At 48.8% G+C, this 23,945-nt stretch overlaps 1 protein-coding gene across 2 annotated transcripts in view; it reads right to left on the reverse strand.

Moving 5' to 3' along the window:
* Positions 1-23,945, reverse strand: part of THOC2 (THO complex subunit 2) — a 1,568,999-nt gene that overhangs the window by 810,360 nt on the left and 734,694 nt on the right. For both annotated transcript variants that reach the window (XM_085608126.1, XM_085608125.1), the window contains exon 20: positions 18,819-18,936. In XM_085608126.1, coding sequence (XP_085464252.1) covers positions 18,819-18,936 — 118 coding nt within the window. The remainder of the gene's footprint in view (positions 1-18,818; positions 18,937-23,945) is intronic.

Consider the following 23,945-nt stretch of genomic DNA (forward strand, 5'->3'; position numbering starts at 1 on the left):
TTCGATGTCGGCAGCTCTGGCCCCGGCGCTGCAGGGTCCCCTTGGATCCAGGCCTGGATCCAGATCGGTGCCGGTCGACCTCATTATACCTCCCCGGCGCCGAATCCACCAGCACCACATAAGCAGCAGACGCCGGTAGTGTCCCCAGCCGGCATCGACCCGGTCTCCGTCCCAATGTAGACACTGAGCCTGACCAGCGTAGACCGAAAATCGGATACAGTGCCAACAGGTACTTTTGTGCCCTTTTTCTACCCTGGCTCTTTTAGGCCAGAATTAGCAGCCAGAGATGGGAGGTTCATTTATGGAAATTCCCATTTTTGAAAGTAGGGAAGGAGAACTTCTGGGTGAAGTTCCCATTCATGTATTTGTTGTTTCTTTCTGCTGAGGAGATCCACAAAAATGTGGTCTGTGTCTGGAAGGTGCTCCACTAGTAGATCAGGGGCCTTCAAACTGGGAGGTGGGCACCCCCAAGGTGGGCTTCAAGCCATCCCAGGGGGGGCGCAAGGCTCTGGCCAAAAGATGCATTATACTGATAACACTGCTTTGTATTCAGAGGGGAGGAAATGAACGGCAGTAAGTCACTCTGTAATGTGCCATCACTAACATCTATTCTCCCTTCTACCCTGGGTGGGAGAAGGTGTCGGAAGGGACTCCAAATATTCTTCAGAACCCTACCCCCCCAGTATTAATAATCACACTGTGCATACTTTTACATGTTAGTAAGGCGTACTGGCAAGAATAGTATGTTTGGCAATCATGTATGTGGGCGCATTTTTAAATGGGAACAGAATTTATCTGCAATGTTTAAATAAGTCTAAACATATTTAAACATTGCTAGTTTAATTGAATATTGGAAAAAATATTTTGAGGGAGCCCCCCCAACTATATATTTTGTTGGGGGGAGGGGGGGGTTAGCATTGAAATGTTCGAAGACCACTGTAGTAGATGGGATTTTGTGATGAATTGCCCAACGCCAAATGGTCTGAGAGAGGCGTGAAAGTTAGTGTGTATCCCTCCTGTTTTTCTATATAGTACATTGTTGTCATATTGTCCATCCAGATTAAGACAACTTTCTTTACCATGTGCAGTAGAAATGCTTTCAACGCTAGTTGAACTGCTTACAGCGCTAGGTAGTTCATGTGATCGTTCTGCTATTTGGAGTTCCAAAGACCCTAAAGTGTCAATTGTTGTAACTGTGCCCCCCAGCCTGTGAGAGATGCGTCTGTTGTGAGCACGACTTGTGCAATAGGTTCGATGAACGGCTGCCCTTTTAACAAATTTTGTGTGTTCCACCACTGCAGAGAGCAATGAGTGTGTCTGTCTACCAACACTCACTAGATCGGTCAGCTGAGCCTGTGATTGATTCCACTAACGTGCTAAGCATTCTTGTAGAGGGTGCATGTTAGGTCTAGCATGAGGAACTATCGCAATGCATGAGGCTATCATCCCTAGCAACTGCATGAATGTTCTGGCTGAGGGATACTGGTGAGTTGAAATTGTTGTAAGAGTGTGTGTATATTCTGAATCCAGGATGTATTGGGATATGATAGAGCCATGTGAATGTTTAGAATGGCTCCTAGATATGGTTGTGTCTGATTGGGTTGAAGATGGGATTTCTGTATATTGACTGTGAATCCCAACTGATGTAGAAGACTTAAGGTAATTTGAGTGTGATGCACACATTTGAGATGTGAGTTGGCTTTTATGAGCCAATCATCTAAGTATGGGAAGACATGTATTTGTTGACACCGCAGATGTGCCGCTACTTCAGCTAAGCACTTGAACACCCTGGGTGCAGTTGTTAGTCCAAGCTGAAGCACTTTGAACTGATAATGATTTTTCCCTATCACAAATCCGAGGTATTTGCGATGCGCTAGGTGAATGGGTACATGAAAGTATGCGTCCTTTAGGTCTAGCATTGACAAAGTCTCCTTGTTGCAAAAGTGGAAGTATTTGTTGTAGAGTGACCATGTGGCAGTTTTCCAACAATATGTGTAAGTTTAGTGGTCTGAGAAACAATATTGGTCTTAGCGAGCTGTCTTTTTTTAGGAATTAGGAAGTATAGTGAATATACTCCTGTTCTTTGTTATTGTAATGGGACGAGTTCTATAGCTCCTTTTGTTAGAAGAGCTTGCACTTCTTGTTTGAGTAGATGTTTGTGTACCAAAGATAGTTTGTGAACACGAGGGGGGGGTTGTTGAGAGGGTTGATTGTGCGTTCCAGGCAGTAACCATGTTGGATAATATCCAACACCTATTTGTCTGTTATCGACTGCCAAGGAGCGACTAAAGGAACCTCTATTTGACGGAGACTAAAGGGCACCCATTGATTTTGCCACTCCTGTGTCCTTTTTCATTTTTTTCTAGCAACTGGTCTATTTGAGGTCCAAAAAGGTGTTCTTTGTTAAATGGTGCATTAAAAATAGTTTGTTGAACCTCTGGTTTAAAACCAGACATTCAGAGCCGTACATCCCTTCTTAATATAATGCTGGTATTGAGTCCGCTAGCTGCAGTATCCACAGTATCTAAAGCACATCTAATGGATTAATTAGAAATTAGCTTGCCTTCTTGCACTATTTCTTGGCCTTTTCTTTTTGAGTTCTTCTGGAAGATATTGTAATGATTCTCCCATCTCATCCCAATGTTCCCTATCATACCTAGCTAACAACCCTTGAGTGTTGGCTATTCTCCAAAGATTGGCTGATTGAGAACCTACTCTCTTTCCAGAGGCATCTGCTAACTTTGATTCCTTATCAAGAGGAGGTGCTTCTCCTGAGCAGTGTGAATTTGTTCTTTTACGTGCGTTTGAGACTGCTAAGGGATCCAAAGGCAGCTGACCCTTAATAAATACAGCGTCAGGTGGAGGAGCTATTTTTTTTTATCTTCTCTAGGTGTAAAGATATGTGACCTAACAGGCTCTTTAAAAGTTTTGTCTGCATGTCTCATCATGCCTTTTAACGTAGGCAAATACTGAGATGCTCTGTGTGAATTGGCCTAAAGTTTCAAAAAGGAAATAGTCTTCTAGGTCTTCTTTAGGTAAAGTGACCCCATGATAAGTGGCTGCTCTAGCAATTAACTCTTGATATGTGTTATCAGGAGGGGAAGGTTTGGCTGGATACAGATCAGGATCGGTGTCTCCCGGCGGGTCAAATCTTATAATTACCCCATGGGTCAAGTATCCGACCATCATCATCTTCATTATCAGCTACATCTGGCGGTGTAATATGTCATGGGTCTGATTATGGAAGGACAGGTAATGATGGAGAGGGTTGAGTGGTTGGAATATTAATAGGACTAGTAGCTATGTCCTTTTTCTTCTTCAGAGACATTCTATACTCAGTGTCTATCTTCCTTTTGGGAGGTGGTATCACTGGCACACTGGAAATATGTCCAGTTTGAGGGTTAATATGGATTGTCTTCTGTTGGGATCATGCTGGAGCATCTTTGTCCTTCGGTGTCGAATTTTTCAGGCTGAGCTGGATGTCCTTTTTATCTTTCGATGCCGAATGTTTCGGCATCGAGGGGTTATATCGGTTTGAGCCAGAACCGGAAGGCTTGACTTTCTGTTTCAGTGCCAAGCCAGAAAGCGGGTGCTGGAATCAGAATCTCCATGCATACAAGGGCCTGAAGCCAGGAGCAGCCCAGTAGCCTTTAGCTTGGTCAAAGTGGGTTTCATGGGCAAAGGGTCTTTGTTACTCACGGCACCCTGTCGAGATGGAACGTCATACAACTCTAGCTTGTTCTCTAACTCTGAATCGAAGTCCGGAACGGAAAAGGCCTTTTCCTCTTCCACCGCTATGGCTGCCATCTCTGTTTATTAGGCTTCTTCCTGGGAGATATCAGGAGTTTCTTCGGTAGACTGTCACTGTATGTCTCTGAGTCGAGCACGACAGTCTCCGAGTCTTTTTCGAACGAAACAACCGGCACACGTCACGGTCGTCTTCTTTATGCTCCGGGGAGAGACAAAGGTTACAGACCTTATGAAGATCAGTGCACGGGTATTTAGAATGGCACTTAGGACAAAAAAGGAATAGCATCCGTTCCATCGGGGGAAGACTCGAGACTAAATCTTCAAGTGGAAATCAGAGAAGATCTAGGCCCAGAGGCCGTGTTTGGAGTTTTTTTATGGATAATTAACATTTTACGAAGATCTTCGGCATCCAGAAGATAGGAACGCGATCGAAAACAACACTGACAAGGGTAGAGTGAATTGCGAATCAAAGAGATCCCAATTGACGGTTTCGAATCAGAGCGCAGCAATACATGTCCGAGCCCAATGGCGGAAAAAAACAATGGAGTTGATGCCCATGCGCACTATAACCAAAAGGAGAAGTCACTGTATCTCGTGACTGGAAGAGACTTCTTCGAAGAAAAACAACTTGCAAACATCCAGAACCAACACTAGACTGCAGGATTATGCAAAGCATGTGTATCTACAGCACACATGCCTCAGACAGACATTTCTGGCTGGATCCACATGAGTGGGAGACCTTTGCTGCATAAGTTGACAGCGAGCAAGATAGGATCGATGGTCATATCGAAATTATTATGTGCAGATGATGTTATAGTGATCAGCCAGACAACAATCTGCCGGCAACAACTCAGACCAGCTATGCATATATGTAAGAACCTGGCTCTATATATGCTGCACCAAAGTGAGGTACGGTGTGTATACAGTTGAAGAGCCCCCAAAGGGGAGGGGGCGTGGCCAACTGCAGAAGGCAATGGCCGCACGGGAGCCGAGCTCCGCTGCGCCACTTCCGAAACATCCACATAATATTTGTTTGCCCCCGCCGGATCTCCTCTACAGAGTGCCCATTAGAACCTGTTGCTGCTGCCCGGTTATCCGGGGAATTTTGGGCCAGATCCGAGGGCCCCCCGTGACAATGCGACCGCCGCTCGCTCTTCCACCTGCAGCAGCGCTGGAAGGGAGACGCGCCTCGGGGGAAGAGTGCTAATTGACACCGTGGCTGAGGCCTGTGCCAGGAGTCGTCGCTGTGGAGGCAGCGGGTCAACGCTCACTCCTCGGCGAAACCAGGGGCATAAAAGTCACCTAGTGGAGCTGCCCTGAAGGCGGGTGCTCGGCAGAGGGGGGGCCAAATCCAGCACCGGCCGATGCAGATTTTCCTCGGAGCCGCCATTATCCTCCCCCGATTGGGTCCCAGAGTACAGAGTGGAGCTTCCACGCGGGCCCTGGAGACGGCCGTTGCACCAGACTCACCCGCCCAGACCCATCCGGATGCAAGGCAGCAGGTCGCCGTCGAAATAAACGTCTGCTAGTGGGCCTGGTGCGGTGGGCCACGGACGGGAGCTCCTCCCTGAGAGTGGGAGGGTGTGTGGGACACCTCGCGCCACTGCCCCCGCGGTGCGCTGGATGAACTGTTGGGCCACATCGTCCTGCACACTACGCGATTTGTCTCCCCAGCCTGGGTGTGAAGAGCAGGGGGGGGGGGGGGGGGGGGGCGATCTGTTACACAGCAGCCATATTCCCCTGCAGAGAGAGGTGACGGACGATCCCTTACCGAGACGGCCGTATAGCACCCCGGGGGCAGTGAGAGAACGGTGATCCTGGCTGTTTACCTGCCCTGGGGCTGAACATAAAGTGGAGGCAACGTGAGCATTAGGTGGTGGACAGTTAGAATTGAGGCCCGCAGGCTGAGGGGGTCACCAGGGCATTCATCTACTAGAGTGCTGTGCGTGGCTTGGAATATCGACGCTGCTGTGAGGTGCTGCCTAATTGTACACCAGCTCGGGGGTTGGGGTGCTTCCTGCCAAAGCAGACAGGCCGGGTGGGGAACCCCACTGCAGGCGGCGATGAGTAGCTGGCGTGTCCTGGCCCTTCATTGAACCCTCCCTGGCGGAGACAGCATGGCGACGGGCCGCAGCGGGCGAAGTGCCACGCAGGCAAAACTAGACAAGTATGCGTGGCAGAAGAGCCAAGCGGAAGACCATGGCATTTTGCCGGCGATAACCCCCATACAGACTTACCTCGAAACCCGGATCGACACGGTTGCCTTGATCAGCGAAGACATGCAGAAAATGGCGGACCGAGTCAGCTCTGTCAAAAACATAACAAAAGACTGGTGAGTGACTCGACCCTCCTCAAGAAACAGGTGACCAAACTTCAAACTTCCCACGAGGTGCTGGCTCTGCAGCTCGATGACTATGAAGGCGTAATGATGCGCAATAACGTTCTGATTCTTGGAGTTCCGGAACGAGCGGAGGGGCAGGCTGCTGACCTTTTCGTTGAGGAGCTGATTCTACAACGACTTCAGCAGCGGGGTCTGTCCAAGTGCTTCTCCATTGAACGAGCTCACCGGGTGCCTGGGGGTAGGCCCCCCCATCCCCGACCACTTCTCACTGAAGTGTTACAATTTTGGGGCCGAGATGCTATACTCCAAACTGCACAGGTGGACCCCCTGTGACAATCGAGAACAGTAAAGTGTCCTTTTTTCCGGAATTCACCCAGAGAGTCCAAAAACAACGTCGTAGCTTCCTAGACGTGAAGCGCACCTCAGAGACCAAGAAATCAAGTACACCATGTTGTTCCTAGCAAAACTCCGGGTTGAATCAGATGGCAAGTTATGGTTCTTCACGAGACCAGAGGACGCCTGGGACTGGCTCGACGGCTGGCGTACAGTGGGCAAGCGCTCACACAAATCTGCACCTGCGGCAGGCGCGGACGGCGACAGCAACAGTGGTCCCCTTCTCATTCAGGCTCAGAGACACAGAACCCGAAGGGGTGAGGATGGACAAGGGACAAGTAAGAGGACCCAACTGATCAGACTATGCCTCACGTGCTGCAGATGAGCTTCTATTGCTGTAAACACCCCCCCCCCCCTTTTTATTTTGTTGCCAGACTACTGATGCTCTTTGACTTTATATGCTCTGGGGCCCTGCCAATCAGGATCCCAGGGCCTTTGTTCTTTCCCCAAAACAAAAGACCAATTGGCAACTCTGGCCACAGGTAGGTCCCTGGTAAATGGTACCCTATGTACCCAGGGCACGGTGAACAGAGAAGGCTCCTAAGGGCTGCAGCACCAATTGTGCTACCCTTAGGTGCCCTGTACCTTTTCACAAACACACTGCATAGCAGGCTGCGTGTCTTGGTGCAGATCAAAAGTGAAGAGTCGACATAGCACACATCCCTGTGTGCCCTGCCTACCAACCACTGCCCTGGCCTAGTTCAGTCACTCCTCTAGCTGGGTGCACTATGCCAGTGGTGAGGGCACAGGGGCATGAGCCCTGTTCCCCTTCAGTGTCTGAGTCTATTCTCAGACATTGTAAGTGCAGCGTACCATTAAAGAGTATATGGTGCTGGAAATTTGTCATTATTTGTCTAATACTCTGCGCTCTCTCCACTGGCTCCCTGTGCAGCAGAGGATTAGATTTAAGGTTCTCTGCTTTGCATTTAAAATCCTAAAGGGTACTCCCCCACAAATCTTGGAGAAATTGCTGATCCCCTATGTCCCCTCTCGCACTCTTAGATCGCTAGGCCAGAACTTAGCAGTGGTCCCGCGTTTTAAGTTGAGCAGAATTGGTGGCCGCTCCTTTCGAGTCCTGGCAGCGAGTTGGTGGAATTCTCTTCCTCCACAAATCCGGGCCATCGATGAGCTCCTTCAGTTTAGACGGGCTATCAAGACCTTTTTATTTGTTTAGCTTATCTGTTGTGTCTCGTCTTCTTTTGTCCGCTTGTAGTGCTGTGTTGTGTTTACCTTCTCAAAGCGCCAGGACGCCCCTTTGCTGGGGCAGCTGTGCGCGGTACAAATAAAAATAACATAACATTACGAACTCCACAGTACCATGATGGATACACTGAAGTCTGGGAAGTTTGGTATCAAACTTCTCAGCACATTGCACCCACACTGATGCCAGTGTAGGTTTCAATGTAAAACGCACAACAGAGGGCATTTTAGAAATGCCCCCTGAACTCAACCCACAACCAGTGTCTGCATAGGCTGCCACCCACCAGACATGTTGCTGGACCCCTGGGTCAAGAGCCATCCACTCTCGAGGGCCTGCAACAATGCACATCCTGGGACGAGGTGCTAGGTCCCCTCCCCCAGGATGGGCAGGGGAAGCTTCAAAGGCCTGCCGCCTTTGTGAGCTTCTCCAGACCACTTGCTGTACTCAGCAACTGGTCCCCACTGGTTCTGCCCCCCACTTTGGGCGGGAGAACCGGCGGGAAAAACAAGTGAGGAAGAGAGGTGTGCCCACCTCTACCAACTCCACCCCTAAGATGGGGGGAGACGAGGTGAAGCACAACCTCGAGTCCCCGCCGAGGATGGGGGGACCCAGCCAACCAGGGACAAGCTCCTGTCCCCCTCCCACTGGAGAGTGTACCCACCCCAGGGAAGGGACCCATTGGTCCCTGCCCTTCACCTACCTCTAACGCCCCTAAATGTAGTATTTAGGGGCACCATGAACCTTCCTTCCTCAGATCCAGCAACCACAAAACAAAGAGAAGAAGGACGAGAAGCCGTACAGAGCTAACAAGAGGACGACGCCCACAGACTTGGCTCGAGACCTAAAGGCCTGTCTCCCCTCGAACCTCCTCCTGCAAAATCCCAGCATGTCCAGCAGCCAGCAACCTCAAAAACCCCAGAGGACCTGTCTGCCATCACTTTCAAAGCGGTTTCTCCCGTGAACACTGGACGTGTTTGAACTGCAGCTCCTGGTGCCAGCCAGGAGTCGCGAATCGCTCACACTCTGCACCCGCCGAATCCGGCCCGAGCGGACAAATACCACGAGGAGGTTCCCCCAGCGATCCTGACCCCAGATCCGGCGACCCCTGACCTGCCTCAAGCCTCCTGATGATGCCTGCAGTCTCAATCCAGAGGACCCCCCCCTAATACGACCAGAGCGGGTCAAAAAATCTGACGTCCCAAGGCACCCCTGCACCCGATGCCCCACGGCCTTGTGTGCCCAACCCAGCGGTGCCTAACCAACCCTCAACATCCCAACTTACCCTTCGAAGTGGTGGTCACTCCGGGAAGATCCTCGTCCCAGAGCTTTCAGTGTTTCTTTGTCACAGAGAATCTCTGTTGAAATCAACAGCGCACCCGACCTCAAAACAGCACCCTGCACCCGGCCGTCCTAGTGCCGCTGAGGGTGCCCTTTTGTTGCTAACTTGGTCCCCAACTTGCCCTGAGCTTAACCCTAGGAGCTGTGCTCCCACAACCCCGTGGCCTGCTTGCCAGCAGCCACCAACCGGAGCCCCCCTATCCTCCATAGGATAACATTGGGCCTCAACACTCTGCACCCGGACGCCCTAGTGCCGCTGAGGGTGAAACAAAAGTGCATCACTGACCCTGGGGGACCCCCGAGTCTAACCCCAGAACCTTAACTCCCACAGTAGATTACTTACCTGTGAACCGATAACCTGTTTTTCCTCCATAAGGTAACATTGACAACTTTCTTCCAAAAATGTTCTAAGTGTGGAGATTTGAAATCTAAAAATATTCTTTAAAGATCGCACAAATAACCAAAACGTAAATATCCCAGTGCTGAATCCAGATATCCAACACTGAGTAAGAAAAGTAACGTACAAAGTGACTTACCTGTAATTTACTGAAAAAGCCTATTCATTTCAATGCACTGTTTTTCTTCCAAAAAACGACAAAGTGTGGAGTTTGAAAATCTAAAGGTATTCTTTAAAAATCATGCGAATAACCAAAACGTACCTGCTTACCTGTTTTCAGGAAATGTCCCAGTGCTGAATGTAGGTATCCAGCACGGAGTAAGAAAAGAAACGTAAAAAGTAATTTACCTGTAAAGTGTTGCAACCTACTGCATCTCCTGTAAATCAAACAAAGTACAAATTATATTGCATTTTCAAACTGTTCTACAATCAGCAACTTATTACTGTAAAGTATTTTATGCTTACCTGTGCCAGGCTTGCTTGGTTCGAAAATAAAACAGTATATTTTTCATACAAAAACAATTGGCCTAGAATGAATGAATGAATGAATGAAACATTTATAGAGCGCGTGCTCACCCGAAGGCATCCCAGAGTTCATTTCTTGTGTGTGAATGAAAAAGTTCCTAGCAACCATGACGGAAAGTTACAATTCTATTAAGGACGCGGAGGTGAGGATTATGCTCCTCTTTCTTTTATTTCCATTACTCAGCAACTTCAACAACAAAAAACTACAAGCCCCATTATTCTTGTAGTCCACAGGGCAGACTCCGTCCACCAATCAGCAGTGCTCATTGACCACGAGGGGGTGCAGTTGCCAATACCCTTCCTCTTTCTTGACTGCGACCGTCACAACACCAAAGATCCGCAGTCTGTTTTGGCACCTTCCGACCCCAAGGGAAGCCAAAAAGGAGAACTAAATGAAACCATTCTCCAAACTGCGTGAGGCAACCAATGCCACAGAGCTTACTTTAAGAATAACCAGCAAGTGAAGGACATCAGTGAGAAATCAAAAGGACAATACTTATCCCATACTTTGAGGAATCCACCATAACTGTAATCAGATGATCCATACGACCACTGCAAATATGGGTGGGAACAGAGCTCATTGAGCCTCGTGCGGGAATAATCCTCGCCTCCGTGTCCTTAATAGAATTGAAACTTTCCATCATGGTTACTAGGAAATTTTTCATTCTATGTCAGGACTGGAGGCGAGGATTATGCTAGTTGTACAAGTTACTTACCTTCGGTAACTATGTATCGGGTAGAGACACAGTCTAGCCAAAGATTCCTTAATTTAGAATATCCCCAGGCGTCAGATAGGATCCGGAATTTTTTTGCAGCAGCACCTCTGCGCGGCGGGGGACGGCGCCGCATGGCTCCGCCCTGACATCATGTGCGGACATGACGTCAGCGGAGCCATATAAGTCCCTCCTGGCGCGCTAACGTCAGTTTTTTTTCTGAGAAACTTTTCCGCCCCACAACGCGGAGCCACTACCAAAAACTTAGAGAGTATGGGAACAGTGTGTGAAAAAAGATGAAAATCAGTGAAACAAAAAGAATCGAATGTGAGAAACAGTACCATAACGGACAGTGACAAGCACTGTATACTGAAAACAATTGAAGAGAAGAGCAGAGTAGTGCTCTGAGAAGTTGCCCCGCGAAAGCGAAGGCAATACCCTCCCCTGAGGCAAACGATACATGAAAAGAATGCCAAGGCAGACTACAGAAAGTCTGCAATCATAGACCTAAGCTTGAAAGGCAACAAGAACCTGAACCACAATATTACAGACGATCCACCATGGGTTGGCAACACAAGGCATGCCATATCCCCTGTAAGAGAACTACTGGACTGAGGCAGAGTCAAAGAGACCCCAAACCAATTGACTGTAGTAGAGTCAAAGACAAGAGACCCCAAAACAACAGAGAAGGTGGGAGGGAGGGAAGAAGAACATTAGAAGGCCCCACACAGGGTGTAGGAATGTAGGAGGAGACATGAACCCTCCGGCCCATCACGAGAATGGGAGGAGGAGAGCAAGGAAAACAAAATGAATCATTCTCCCAGGGAGGGAGGATGAAAGAGGTCAACCCGCAGGGAGACAAAGCTACCCAGAGGGAGGCAAGCGCATAAAACCCAACCTGAAAGGTCCTCGCAAAACAGGGAGGACGGGCAGGCGTTAAGGAAGTAAGAGACTGTAAAAATCTAAAAAAAAATGAAATTTATGGCAGGCTAGGCAGGAGGCGGTTGACTGCTGAGTCCGCATGACTGTCAAAAAGGGATACGCCATCAAACGGCAAATCCAGTAGACTCTCCCGAATATTTTCAGGAAAACCACCATCACGCAGCGATGCATGGCGGCGCAGAGCAATGGACCTGGCCACTGCCCGACCCACAGAGTCGGTAGAGTCCATGGCTGATCTAATGGTAAATTGTGCCATTTCTCAGCCCTAATGAATGAGACGAGCCAGGTCAGTACGAGAACCTTCTGAAGGAGAGGGAAGAAGACCTTCAACCGAGTCCCAAAGGGCAAAAGTAGCCCATGCAAACACGCAAGTTGTGTTCAAAGTACGGATGCCCGAACAAGTGGACTCAAAAATATGGCGGCCAGAGGTCTCCAACCAGCAAGACTCCCTAGTGGGAGGCAGTAACAGGAGAGGAGAGGAAGGCTGCATGGCGAAAACCACCTGGACAACCCGGCCCTGAGCCCCAGGATGAAGGGACAAGCAGACCGGGTCATCAGGAGCCGGGCGATGTGCAATGGCCCTCTCCACAGGGGTCACCCGAGGAGGGCCGTGCCCAGAAAAGTCAAATAACGACCCGCCAAAAGGCAGCAAGGGCTCTCCCTCCACCTCACCTTGGTTGAGGATATCCAAAAACGGATCTGAAGTCAAAGAGACCGAGGGGGGCTGCAAGTGTAAAAGGGTTGAAGCCTCGCGAACAGCCCTCGCAAAGGTAACACTAGCCTCTGTAGCCATTCTAGGTGGCGATAGCAGATCATCTGTAGAGGACGGTTGAAGGCTAAGTCGTCCAACAGAAAAAAGAGATGCCGCAATCGGATGAGCAGGGAGGCCCTGGCCAGGGGGCAGCTGAGACACAGGGCAAGGAGACACACCTGGGTTTTCTAGGTCCGCGTCCCCTTAAACAGAGGAATAATAGGGACTGGTGCCATCCCCGACTGCGAGTCGGCGTCATATTGACGTCGAGAATAAGCAGAGGTGACTTGGCCCTGGTCTTGGACCGGCGTCGACTCACCCTCAACTGAGCCCTGTGGAGAGGAACGATGTCGACACAGAGTCGATACCCTCCGTGCAGCCACCGCCGACGTCGGCGCAGGAAGCCACAAAGGGCTATGCGGTGACATAGCAGTAGGGCTCAACCTCTGACTGGGATCCCCCTCCAGGACGCGTCTCGATAGCGCACCGACTCCTGAACCGAAGTCGAGGGACTCGGCCGGCGCCGAGGGAGAACCCGTCTGCGAAGATCCGACCTGAGTCCCTACCTCCACTGTGGTGCCCGAAGGCACGCCAGGGAGAGGAGGTGACCCAAAATTGGAGTGCAAAGCCTTAAAATAGGCTTCTATCTGGGTCGGAGTCGCCCCATCACCCGGAAAGGGTGGTCATAAGGGGGTCGACTCCTGGGGATCAGCGACCGGCAAGAACCGGGAGCAGAGAGACCCGCTGTCACGGTGAAGTGAGGCCGACTACCTCCGTGACTTGCGCTTCCGCTTACCTGCGTGAGGCAAACTACGTCCGCGAGAATGACTGTGACCGGACGCGAACAGAAGCCCCAGCCCGAGAGGGAGAGCGGCGTGGGGGAGCCGAGCAGGACATCCGGGCAGCCAACAGCTTCATCTGGCGCTCCCGCAGGGACTTCAGCCTCATTTGCTGGCAGGCGCCGCACTCCTCGGAGTCATGGTGCACTCCTAAGCACCACAAGCAAATCGCATGCAGATCGGTCACCGACATCTGCTGCACGCACGTCTCACATGTCTTAAAGCCCGAAGGCATCATACACTGTTCCAGAAGGCCTTGGAAACAGGCCAGGTGAAAGGAACTGCTTAATCCTGGTTCCGCGCCGGGACGCGGAACAGAAGGAAACGGACGTCAGCGTACCGGGTGAGACTTATATGGCTCCGCTGACCTGTTCATGGATGACGTCAGGGCGGAGCCATGCGCCGCCGTCCCCCGGTGCGCAGAGGTGCTGCTGCAAAAAAATTCCGGATCGAGTCTGACGCCTGGGGATATTTATAAGTTAAGGAATCTGCGGCTAGATGTCTATCAGATCAAAGCTTATCCACCACCAACGACGCCATATTCAAGGCTGGTTTAAAATTGAATCTTTAAAACAGTCTGAAGACCAGTCTGCAGCGTTCAGAATGTCTTCCAATCTGGCGCCCAAAGAAAAAGACTTGGAGGCCATAGCTCCTGGAACAGTGTGTCCCCAAAATGTGAGACGTTTATACCCGCTTCTTGCATCAACCATCTGATCCAACGAGCTATTGTTGGTGGCAAGACCGCTTTGAAGGGTTTCTTTAAAGAAATCAGTAGCTGGCTTTCGCCCAGCAGTCGAGTTTCCTCTGTCATCTCATACTCTGAGGCATCTCACAACACACAGCTTTGGGGATCTGTCAAAAGCTGGATAGGACACTATTCTAGCGTCAGATTTAGTCATACACGTTACGTGAAACGTAACACCTCTGGGGTAAAAACACGGCCAGAAATGTCTAGCGCTGTGACATCTGATACACGTCGTCAGGACAGCAAACAAAAGCATAGCCAGTTTGGCTGAGAGTTCATTGCAGGAAAGGTATCTATTAGCGTGTCAGGATTGGAACAAATGTATTACCCTATTGACATCCCACAGTTAGGAATACCGGGGTTCTGGAGGGAGCGAAAGGCGGATCCCTCGCATTAACTGGCAAATCAGCGGGTGTTCTCCCACCGGGACTCCCGGAACTGGGAGGTGTCCATCTGAAATCGCCGACCTATAGGAATTGACGGTGCGATATGCCAGGCCTTGCGTTGCCAGCGAGGCCAAGAAATTCATAATTGTTACCACTTCGCAACCCATGGGATCGTGATCGTCCTGAACACACCAATAAACCCATCTGGACCATGCCGATTTATACCACTTGTTAGTGCTGTCTGACTAGGGCGCTCCCAGTAATGCTTGAGCCGCGGCCGATAGGCCAGAGAGTCTCCAACGATGCCGGAAATCCGCCACGCTACCAAGGGCATCCGTCCTTGATGGACTAGAGGGTGTGGATCGCCTTGGGGATTCTTCAGGAGAAAAGGATTTTGGGGTAGGAGGATTGGAGAAGCCCAAGAAAGTACAAAAAGAACTGGAAACCACACCCGAGACCTCCAATACTGAGTCATCAAAACCGCCCTTGCCTGCTGTCTCTGGACCTGCGTCGTCGTGCACCTCATGATCATGGCAAACGGGGTAAAGGCATACCGCGTCTCTTTGGACCAGTCCTGGAGGAAAGCATCTGTCGCCTAAGCGAGGGGATCCGGTTTCCAACTGAAGAAACGCGGAAGCTGGTGGTCCAACCGGGATGCAAAGAGGTCCACTGAAAAGGGACCCCACAGGTTGTAGAGGCGTTAAAGTGTGAGGGTGTAGCTGCCAAAGACTCATGTCCGACCAACTCCTGGAGCACCAATCAGCTATGACACTGGACTCCCCCGGCAGGTATTACGCCGTCACGTAGCCGCTGTGGGAAAGGCAAAAGGTCCAAAAATCCTTGGCTAGGTCCGCCAACGCTTTGGACTTCGTCCCCCCTAGATGGTTGATGTACCGGACAGCCGATACGTTGTCCATCTTCAGAAGCACGTTGCAGGATGCTTTGTCTCTCGTCCAACACTGTCTTGTGAAGGATCCCGCCATCAGCTCTAGGGAGTTGATGTGGAGTCGACCTTCGTCTGCTGACCACTTTCCTCTGGTAAAGGAGTCAATGGGCACCACTAAGTATGCATCCATTAAATCCAGCCTGACCATCCAATTGTCCGGCTGAAGTAGGTCTCGTAGTAGATGGATGCCCTCCATCTTGAAATGGCGGTATACCAGCCACTGGTTGAAGTCCTTTAGATTGATCACAGGACGCTGACCCCCATCTGTCTTGTCGACCAGGAAGACAGTGCTGAGGAAGCCCCTGGGGAGGAGATGTGTGGGGACCACCGCTTCCAACAGATCCGTTACCTCGATCTATGAGGGAAGACTGATTGACTGAAAAAACCAACAGTCGAGGGCGAACGTCCTGCACTGGGGCACCGTAGAATTCTATGTGTAAACCCTGAACGGTTTGTAACATCCAAGCGTCGGAGGTAACAACCCTCCAATTGCTCACGAAAGCCGCCAACCTGCCACCCATAGGGAGAGGGAGGAAAGTCTCACCTGAGTTAGGCACGTTGTTGCCTCTGCCTGTTCCTCTGCCACCACGGCCTCTAAAGCCTTGGAGCGACTGGGAGAACTCTTGTCTGCCCGTGTCTTGCTGCTTCTTGCCATTACCTCTCTGAGGGCCTTGAGTGAAATAGCGGCCGGTCGAGCGCCCTCTGCCACGGCCGGCCCCAACGAAAACCTTCGGGTGAAACGCTCGCTTTATCGAAGATTGCGCTTTATCAAGCAACGTGAAGGTGGTTACAAACTTGGTCAATTCTTTTATAAATGGTTCTCCGAAGAGACCGCCTTGTGCCACCACTACTGCTTCCGAAGTGGCGAGGTCTCCCAATTTCTACTTTTATAAAAAATGAGCATCTCCTTTCTGAAAAAAGGGCGCAGTTCGCGTTGCTTAAGAAGACAATAGCGCGCTAAGCCCAATTGGAGACTCTTTCCGGTGAAATCGGGGTACCAGACGCTCTGGCCTCTTCCGCCAACTCTAGAACTTTGGTACGGGGGCCTACGATGTCTAACAGTTTATCTTGACACGATCGCCATGATCGGTCAATCCCCTTTTTAAGGTTCGTGAATATATTTCTGCAGGAGGGTGGCCATCCTAGGGTCCATGTCTGGAGTCAAGGCCACTTAGCCCGGCAGGGCGTGGGCACTCCGCCTTGAGGCAAGCCCTCACTTCGTTCTCTAGGGGTTTACGTAGGCGTCCTGCCACAAATGTGGAAACTTTAGCGGAGGGAGTCCATTCCGATGAACGGGGGTGGACGAGGTCACCGGGCACCAACATATCCGATTGTTCCCCACCCTCCGGAGCGTCAGTGGCTGAAGGCTCTGCGGGACACTAAGGCCTGGACGTGCCAACCCCGTCCGCGGACTCGCTTACTGGGGGGGGGGGGGGGGGGGGGTGGAATATAGTGCGGGTCCCCTTCAGAGCTGGCCAAAATCGCCTTTTTAGGGGGAGTCGAAGGCTCCTAGGTAGACGTGCTTTTGCGATTTGGGGGGTGCTGCGCCTGGAAGGCGAATGCATATTACACAATGTGCTGCTCAAATGGCCCATGGCTGCAGAAACTGCCTGGTGGATGGATGCGTCCACCGCGTCGCAAAAGTCATTGTCTAGGGGGATGACTTGGAGGGATTCTTCTTCAGTGTACTCCTCCATAGCTGGTGTTAAGATTGCGACTATTAGCTGAACCACAGTAGCAATAAGACTAGGCACCCTCCAACGCTCTATGCGCCAGTAGTGGGACTACCCTTCAGGGAGGGGCCTAATCAGGGCGTGACTAGTCACTATTTTGGGACACACAAAGTGTCAGCTGGGTATAATCCCGCAGGAGCGACTCACCCTTATCTTAACGGGTATCTCCGCGTCTGGGCGCCCCCCCACTAGAAACCCCCGGTAAGAGCTGGCAGCGCGCTGCAAAACTGCTGACAAAAAACTGAAAAAACTCACCGGGTCGGCGTTGGTACAGACCCGTGGTGCGGGCGTAGCGCGAGAGTTAAATCTTTGAATACAGACTTGCCGAAGCAGGCGTAAGGGCTTCCATTGCTCGAGGCCATGTAGCGTGGGCGATCGTCCGGTGCTCTCGGATCCCGCTGCGCCTAGCGCGCCGCGCATCAGAAAGACGCAGACAAGCGCCCCCTGGCTTGAAGACGCAACACCGCACTAAACCTCCAGGGGGGCCGCAAGTGGAGGTGAAAGCTCCCGCTGCCCCAGCCTAACAAGAACGGAAGAAAAACGCTTCAAAACCACTCACGCGTAGCATGTCATTGCGCAGCAAAGGAAAAATACAAGATTAGGCGAAGACGACCAGAGCAATTACAATAGAACGAAGCTGTAGTATTAACCAGCGATCGCGCAGTACATAAAAACAGCATATACAGAAAGTGTACAGAGAAATACATATAAACAGCTAATTAACTATAGAATGGCTCCCGCCCTGAAGATAGAGAGGAAAATGGCACTTATCTTTGCTGAGAGCAGGAAAGAAAGAGGAAGGGTATTAGCAACTGCACCCCCTCGTGGTCTATGAGCACTGCTGATTGGTTGACGGAGACTGCCCTGTGGACTACAAGAATAAGGAGACTTGTAGTTTTTTGTTGTTGAAGTTGCTGAATAATGGAAATAAAAGAAAGAGGAGCATAATCCCCGCCTCCGGTACAGACATTGAATTCATTGCTGACTCAGTGTGTACAATACTGCCTTACTGCTCGACCACTCTACCACAAATAGAGAGTAAGGTTCTATCCAACTTTAACCTCTGCCTACCTCTGGGTCACCTGGACTCTATACACACTATACCTCATATTGGTGTAGTATATATAGAGCCAGTTTCCTACAGGAACCCAGTGCACACTCAGTCAAAGATGCATTACAATCAGGCAAAAAGTGTGGTGGGGGTGGGGGTACTGCAAAACAAACCCACTTTCCTACACTTGTCTCTTTGGGTGAATGAATTAATGCTGGCACTGGGGACAGCATCCAAAGGGCATATTTTCTACCACCCTTGATGAATCGTGCATTCCCCAATCAGTCGATTGCACACATAGCCCACCAACTTATTTGGCGGTTTTCAGTTTAGGTTTTTCTCTCTACGCATGTTGTCTGTAGACTGCTTTTTCTACAGAAATGACAACCAAGTAAAATTTCGGCATCGTTTTCAGTGTCTGCAGAGCTTCAGCAGTGCTTTCCAGGTCAAACGGCGGGGAAAGATGTTAAGTCTGAAGATGCAGTGCAACTGTAAAAAAGAGAACCGCACAAGGACATTTTCAAGGCAACAGGAAGCCTATAAAGGTCCTTGGAGGGCCTGGGGGAAAGAATCTTAAGAAAGCGAAAAAGCACAGCAAAACAAATAAAAGCGAGATGAGAGAAATTGAGAATTTACAAAGTATTTTGGACCCAACCACTAGATGGTGTAATAATGTACAACATGTGAATCCAGAAAAGATTTGTGCTGTGAAAATTGCAGTAAGAAAAGAAAGGACTATTAGGAATGGGTTAACATTAACTTCTCACCTCAGCTTTCAACTGCTCACCGCCAGTCATAGCATCTAGCTGCTCCATTGTGATTTCCTCAGTAATTTCTATGCCAGCCATTTTTTGCACAACTTCCTTCAGAATGAGTAGATCAAAGCTACAGGATGTGAACAGAATATAAAAAGCTGAATACACTGAAGTTGCTGGTGTATGCCACATACAAGTAAACAATTAATGTCTGTACAACAGATCTGTCAACTTGGAAGTACAACATTACAATGTCAAAGCCATTGTAATTGTTTTTCTTCAATGATACCCAGCCAAATAGTTACAAACCCTAAAGGTAATCTTTTCTCCGATTTTGATTTTTCTTTCAAATCCCCAACACCTCACCTCAAAATATCACATCACTATGCCAGAAACTTGCCCACAACATTTCCACAGTTTTCAAAGGCTCAGAGTATCATTTAACTGATCTATGAGGAATGGTAACCAGTTAAAAATAAGTAGCCCTTAGGCAAACACCATCCATCAGACGTTTTAAATTAAAGCAAAGGAATTCACCTTGTAGGCAATTATAATCAATGCCTATATGTATGTAATGTCACGATGGATGATAAATAAGGTAGACAGATTCTTTAGGAAGTTACGGCTGCAATTTTGTAACATGAGTACAATTATTAAAAGCTAATGAATTCATGGAGGTGGATGCATTTATCTGAGATTTATCAATGATATATCACTTTTTGTAGGGAAAATGCTTGTTTGGTTTAAGGATTCATTGAGAATTATTTGGTAACTGGCTGTTCTTTTACATGATTGTATAACCCTCAACAAGTCTTGAGGATTGTCCTGTAAAATAATATGTTTGGGACCGAAACACTGACAGTCTAAAAGCTTTGTAGGACATTACTGTGTATTATAAAGTAAAATTTAAAAAGTAGCATATTAACAGAAGAACATTAACTTTCCAACAGGGAAAAGGGTGTGTTGCTTATGGTCTCAATGTAGATTACTCTGAAGAAGAAGAAAATAAGTTACTTGCCTGTAACTTTAGTTCTCCAGTTTTGGAAACTTTCATAGATTCACATGCTTGATTGAATCATTCCCCGTCGTAAAGGTGACTATCCCCGGTACATCAAAATAGCAATGCAAAGCTATTACAAACTAGAAACTAGGCCTAGGCCCATTCCAGTTTTGTAACATATCCACCTCTTTTTGTAAAAGAGCCCAAATAAAACACACAACCAATCAGATCAGCCTCACGCTCTAGAACCCTCCTGAGAGAACCTCAGACCTTCAGATTGTAGTAGTAGTAGTGCCATAGGATAACCATAAAAGTAAAACAAAAAGGTTGAGCTTTCCCAGGGGAGGAGGGTGAGTCGCATGTGAATCTATGAAAGTTTCCAATACTGGATAACTAAAGTTACAGGTAAGTAACTTATTTTTTTACTCCAGTATTGGAACTTTCATACAGTCATGTGCTTGAATCAGAGTAGCTAGCAGTTATGAGCACATTTCTTCCTCTGATCTTCTTTAACAATAGTACATAAGCATAGAAAATAAATTGGAAGAAAAATACAGGAAATAGTTTATTCAATTTACACTCTGAATTAAAACAAGCATTTAGTCTTAAGCGTAATCATGCAGAAATTTTAAAGAATCAGCAGTAAAGCAATAGGCATCTTCAAAGCTTATATACAGACAGTATAGCCAGAAAAAATACATTTAACAAAGAATGTGCGAAGATTTAGGAAAGGAAAGAAAGCCCAGATGAGACGGAAAGCTCACCGCTATTGAAACAGGTTCCTCAGGACTGCTTGGCCCACTGCAGTATCACTGCGCGTCGAAGAATCCAAGCAGTAATGTCTGTTAAAAGTATGGCTACTCTTCCAGGTAGCTGCTCTGCAGATGTCCCGGATAGGTAGCCCAGCAAAGAGGGCCGTAGAGGAAGAGACTGCCCTCGTGGAGTGAGCACAAACCTTTCCCTGGAGGGGTTCTCCAGCCAATTGATGACAATACCAGATAGAGCTGAAAATCCAACTTGCAATGCCTTGTTTAGATAGGGGAAAACCCTTACGAGGAGCACTATAAGCCCCAAAGAGCTGAGGTGACTTTCTAAAGTGTTTAGTTCTATGGAGATAAAATTTCAAACAACACTGAATGTCCATAGAATGAAGTGATTTCTCAGCCGGTGTAGTAGGCTGAGGGAAAAAAGTCTTAAGAACCAGAGGTTCATTCAGTTGAAAGTCCGAAGGCACCTTAGGTATGAATTTTGGGTAAGTACGAAGAACCACTATCATTTTTTAAATGAAGAAAAGGCTCCTGGATAGTGAGTGCCTGCAATTCACCGACCCTTCTTGCCAATGTTAGAGCCAAAAGAAAAGCCACCTTCCACGACAGGAATTTATGGATAGGTTCGAAAGGATGTTTCATGAGCTGAGCCAAGACCACATTAAGGTGCCAGAGTGGAGGAGGAGGTTTGACCGGAGGGAAAACTCTAAACAGCCCTTTCATAAATTGCTTTATTATTCTTGCTGACCTAGAGAAGGGCCTGAAGATGTTCTTCTGAAACGAGAGATGGCTGCAAAATGAAATTTAATGGATGCGTGAGCTAAGCCAGCCTTGGCCAAAGAAAGGATTTAAGGAAGAATCTCTTGAGCCAAAGAAAAGAAAGGATTAACTACTGATTCTTGGTACCAGAGACAGAACCTCTTCCACTTCATTCGGTATGTCTTGTTCGTACTCTGAGCTCGAGCTTGGAAAAGAATGTCTACACTCTGTGGACAGATTCAGGTCAATGAACTCTGTGTTCAGGAGCCATGCTGACAATTGAAGAGATTTGGGATCCAGATTCACCACCTGGCCCTGGGACATAGTCAGCAATGATGGGATAGGATCCAAGAGAATTGGATGTCCCACCGACATAAGAAGCTCTGTGTACCAATACTGACAAAGCCTAGACGGTGCTACGACGATCATCTTGCAGGGTTCCGCCTTCACCTTCATGAGAAGCCTTGGGAGAAGAGGAATGGGGGAAAAGCGTAATCAAAGGCGCCTGACCATGCAATCGAAAACGCACTCCCCAGGATCCCGGATGGTGATGCCAGCTTGCGAAGTACTGGCATTTCTTGTTCTCTGGTGTCACAAACAGATCTATGGATGACTTGTCCCATAGCCGGAAGATGTTGTCCAGAGTCTTCTGTTCCAGCTCCCACTCATGGCAGACTGACTTTAGTGTATCTGCTGTCTTGTTGAGATTTCCAGGAAGATGCTCGGCTTTCAGCGAAACACCATGCAGGATCGCCCATTCCAAGATACTTTGAGCTTCTACAGACAACAGACGGGACCTTGTGCCACCCTGTTAGTTGACGGAATGCATGGCCGTGATATTGTCTGTCCTGATAAGAACCGATGAGTGTGATTCTCGAGAGAAACGCCTGTAGGTAGATTGATGTGCAGAAGACTATGATGCTGTTGTCATCAGCCACTTATTTAAAGGTCCTGTAAGACCGCTCCTCAACCCTCTAGAGACGCAGCTGTTGTAATTATCCGAGGAGCTGGGGTGGCCAGAAAAAGAGAGACCTTGTGAAATGTTCGCCCTGTGAGTCCACCATGAAGCGGCTTGTCTCATTGATGCAGTTACCATGATCATGTCCTCGAAAGATCCTTCTACTTGACACCACTAAGTCCAGTTGCTCCTGAAAAGGTTGCATTTGTAGCCTGCAGTGGGGTATCAGAGGAATGCAGGACGACATGGATCCCAGAAGGGATTTGTAGAGAAGAACTGAAAGTGACTTTCTTTTTAGAAGTAGACAAGCCATTGACATCAGTTTGACTGGTCTTTCTAATGATGGAAACCCTCTGTTCAGGGACGTATCCAATATGGCTCCCAGAAAAACGGCAGTTCTGGAAGGACCCTAGATCCTTGAACAGCTTTGTGCAGGCTGGCTGGCTGTTGCTTTGAAACAAGCTTCTATCAGTCAGTCACCTAGGTAGGGAAATACCTAGAGCTGCTGTCTTCTGAGGAAGGCTGCCGGAGACAAAATGTTCGTTAAGATACTTGGTGCCGATCTGAGGTAAAAAAGGAGAACTTTGCATTCAAAGAGGCTCTTGGCTACCATAAAGCGAAGAAACTTCCTGTGCGATGGATGAATGGGAACATGAAAATAGGCTCATCTAGGTCTAAAGTGGCCATGAAATCTCTGGAAATTAGAAGTGGAAGCATGTCCTGTAAGGAGATCATTCGAAATGACTGCTTGATGAGATAGGTGTTGAGCACCCTGAGATCTAGGAGAGGGCGCCACTTCTTGACAGTCTTTCGAACCAGAAAGAATCGGGGGTAGAATTCCTTTCCTCTCTAGGATAACGGGACTGGTTCTATTGCCCCCTTCTGTAACTTTTCTTGAACTTCTAGGCACAGGAGACGTAGATGTTTTATCAAGTGCCTGCGAGGAGGGGTGTTCGGAGGAGGTTGAATGAATTCCAATGTATCGCCAAATTGAACCATGTTGAGCACCAATTGATCTGTAGTTATTTTTTGCCAATTTTATAAGCACAAAGAAATCCTTCCCCCTACAGGTGTTTGGTGTCGGGAAGGAACAGTAGCCAAAGCTATTGACGTCTTGAAGAGTCCTTCCCCGGATGTCCTGCTCTGCCTCTGGGTGCCGATTTAGAATAGGCTGCAGATTGACCTTGTCGCTGGTTGTACTGCGGGCGATAAGACTGTGGCAGGTGTATAAGAGGAGTACTTATATGTTGGTAACCTCCTCTGTACGAAGGAAGCCCTCTACCCCGGGCTCCACGAAAAGGAACTTTACGGTATTGGAGCGCCCCCAACGACTTCACCGTGTGTGTGTGTCCTTTTTTATATCCTGGAGAGAGTCATCCACATGCTTTCCGAAGAGAGCTTCCCCATCGAATGAGAGATTCAGTATTTTATTCTGGACCTCTGGTCTGAACAAGGTTGCTTTAAGCCAACCCTGGCGAAGTAGGACTGCTGCTCCAGCCAGAGATCGAAAAGCTGTTGTAGCAATGTCCATTGCACAATCTATGACCTCCGAGGAAGCCCTCTCTCCTTCCTGGAGGATCTTTTCAGCCTCAGTCTTACTTTCCTCAGGAAGTTGATCGATGTAAGGAGATAAATCAAACCACATCTGCCGATCG

The sequence above is a fragment of the Triturus cristatus genome, chromosome 5_2 (assembly GCF_964204655.1).
Source record: "Triturus cristatus chromosome 5_2, aTriCri1.1, whole genome shotgun sequence".
Taxonomy (NCBI): domain Eukaryota; kingdom Metazoa; phylum Chordata; class Amphibia; order Caudata; family Salamandridae; genus Triturus; species Triturus cristatus.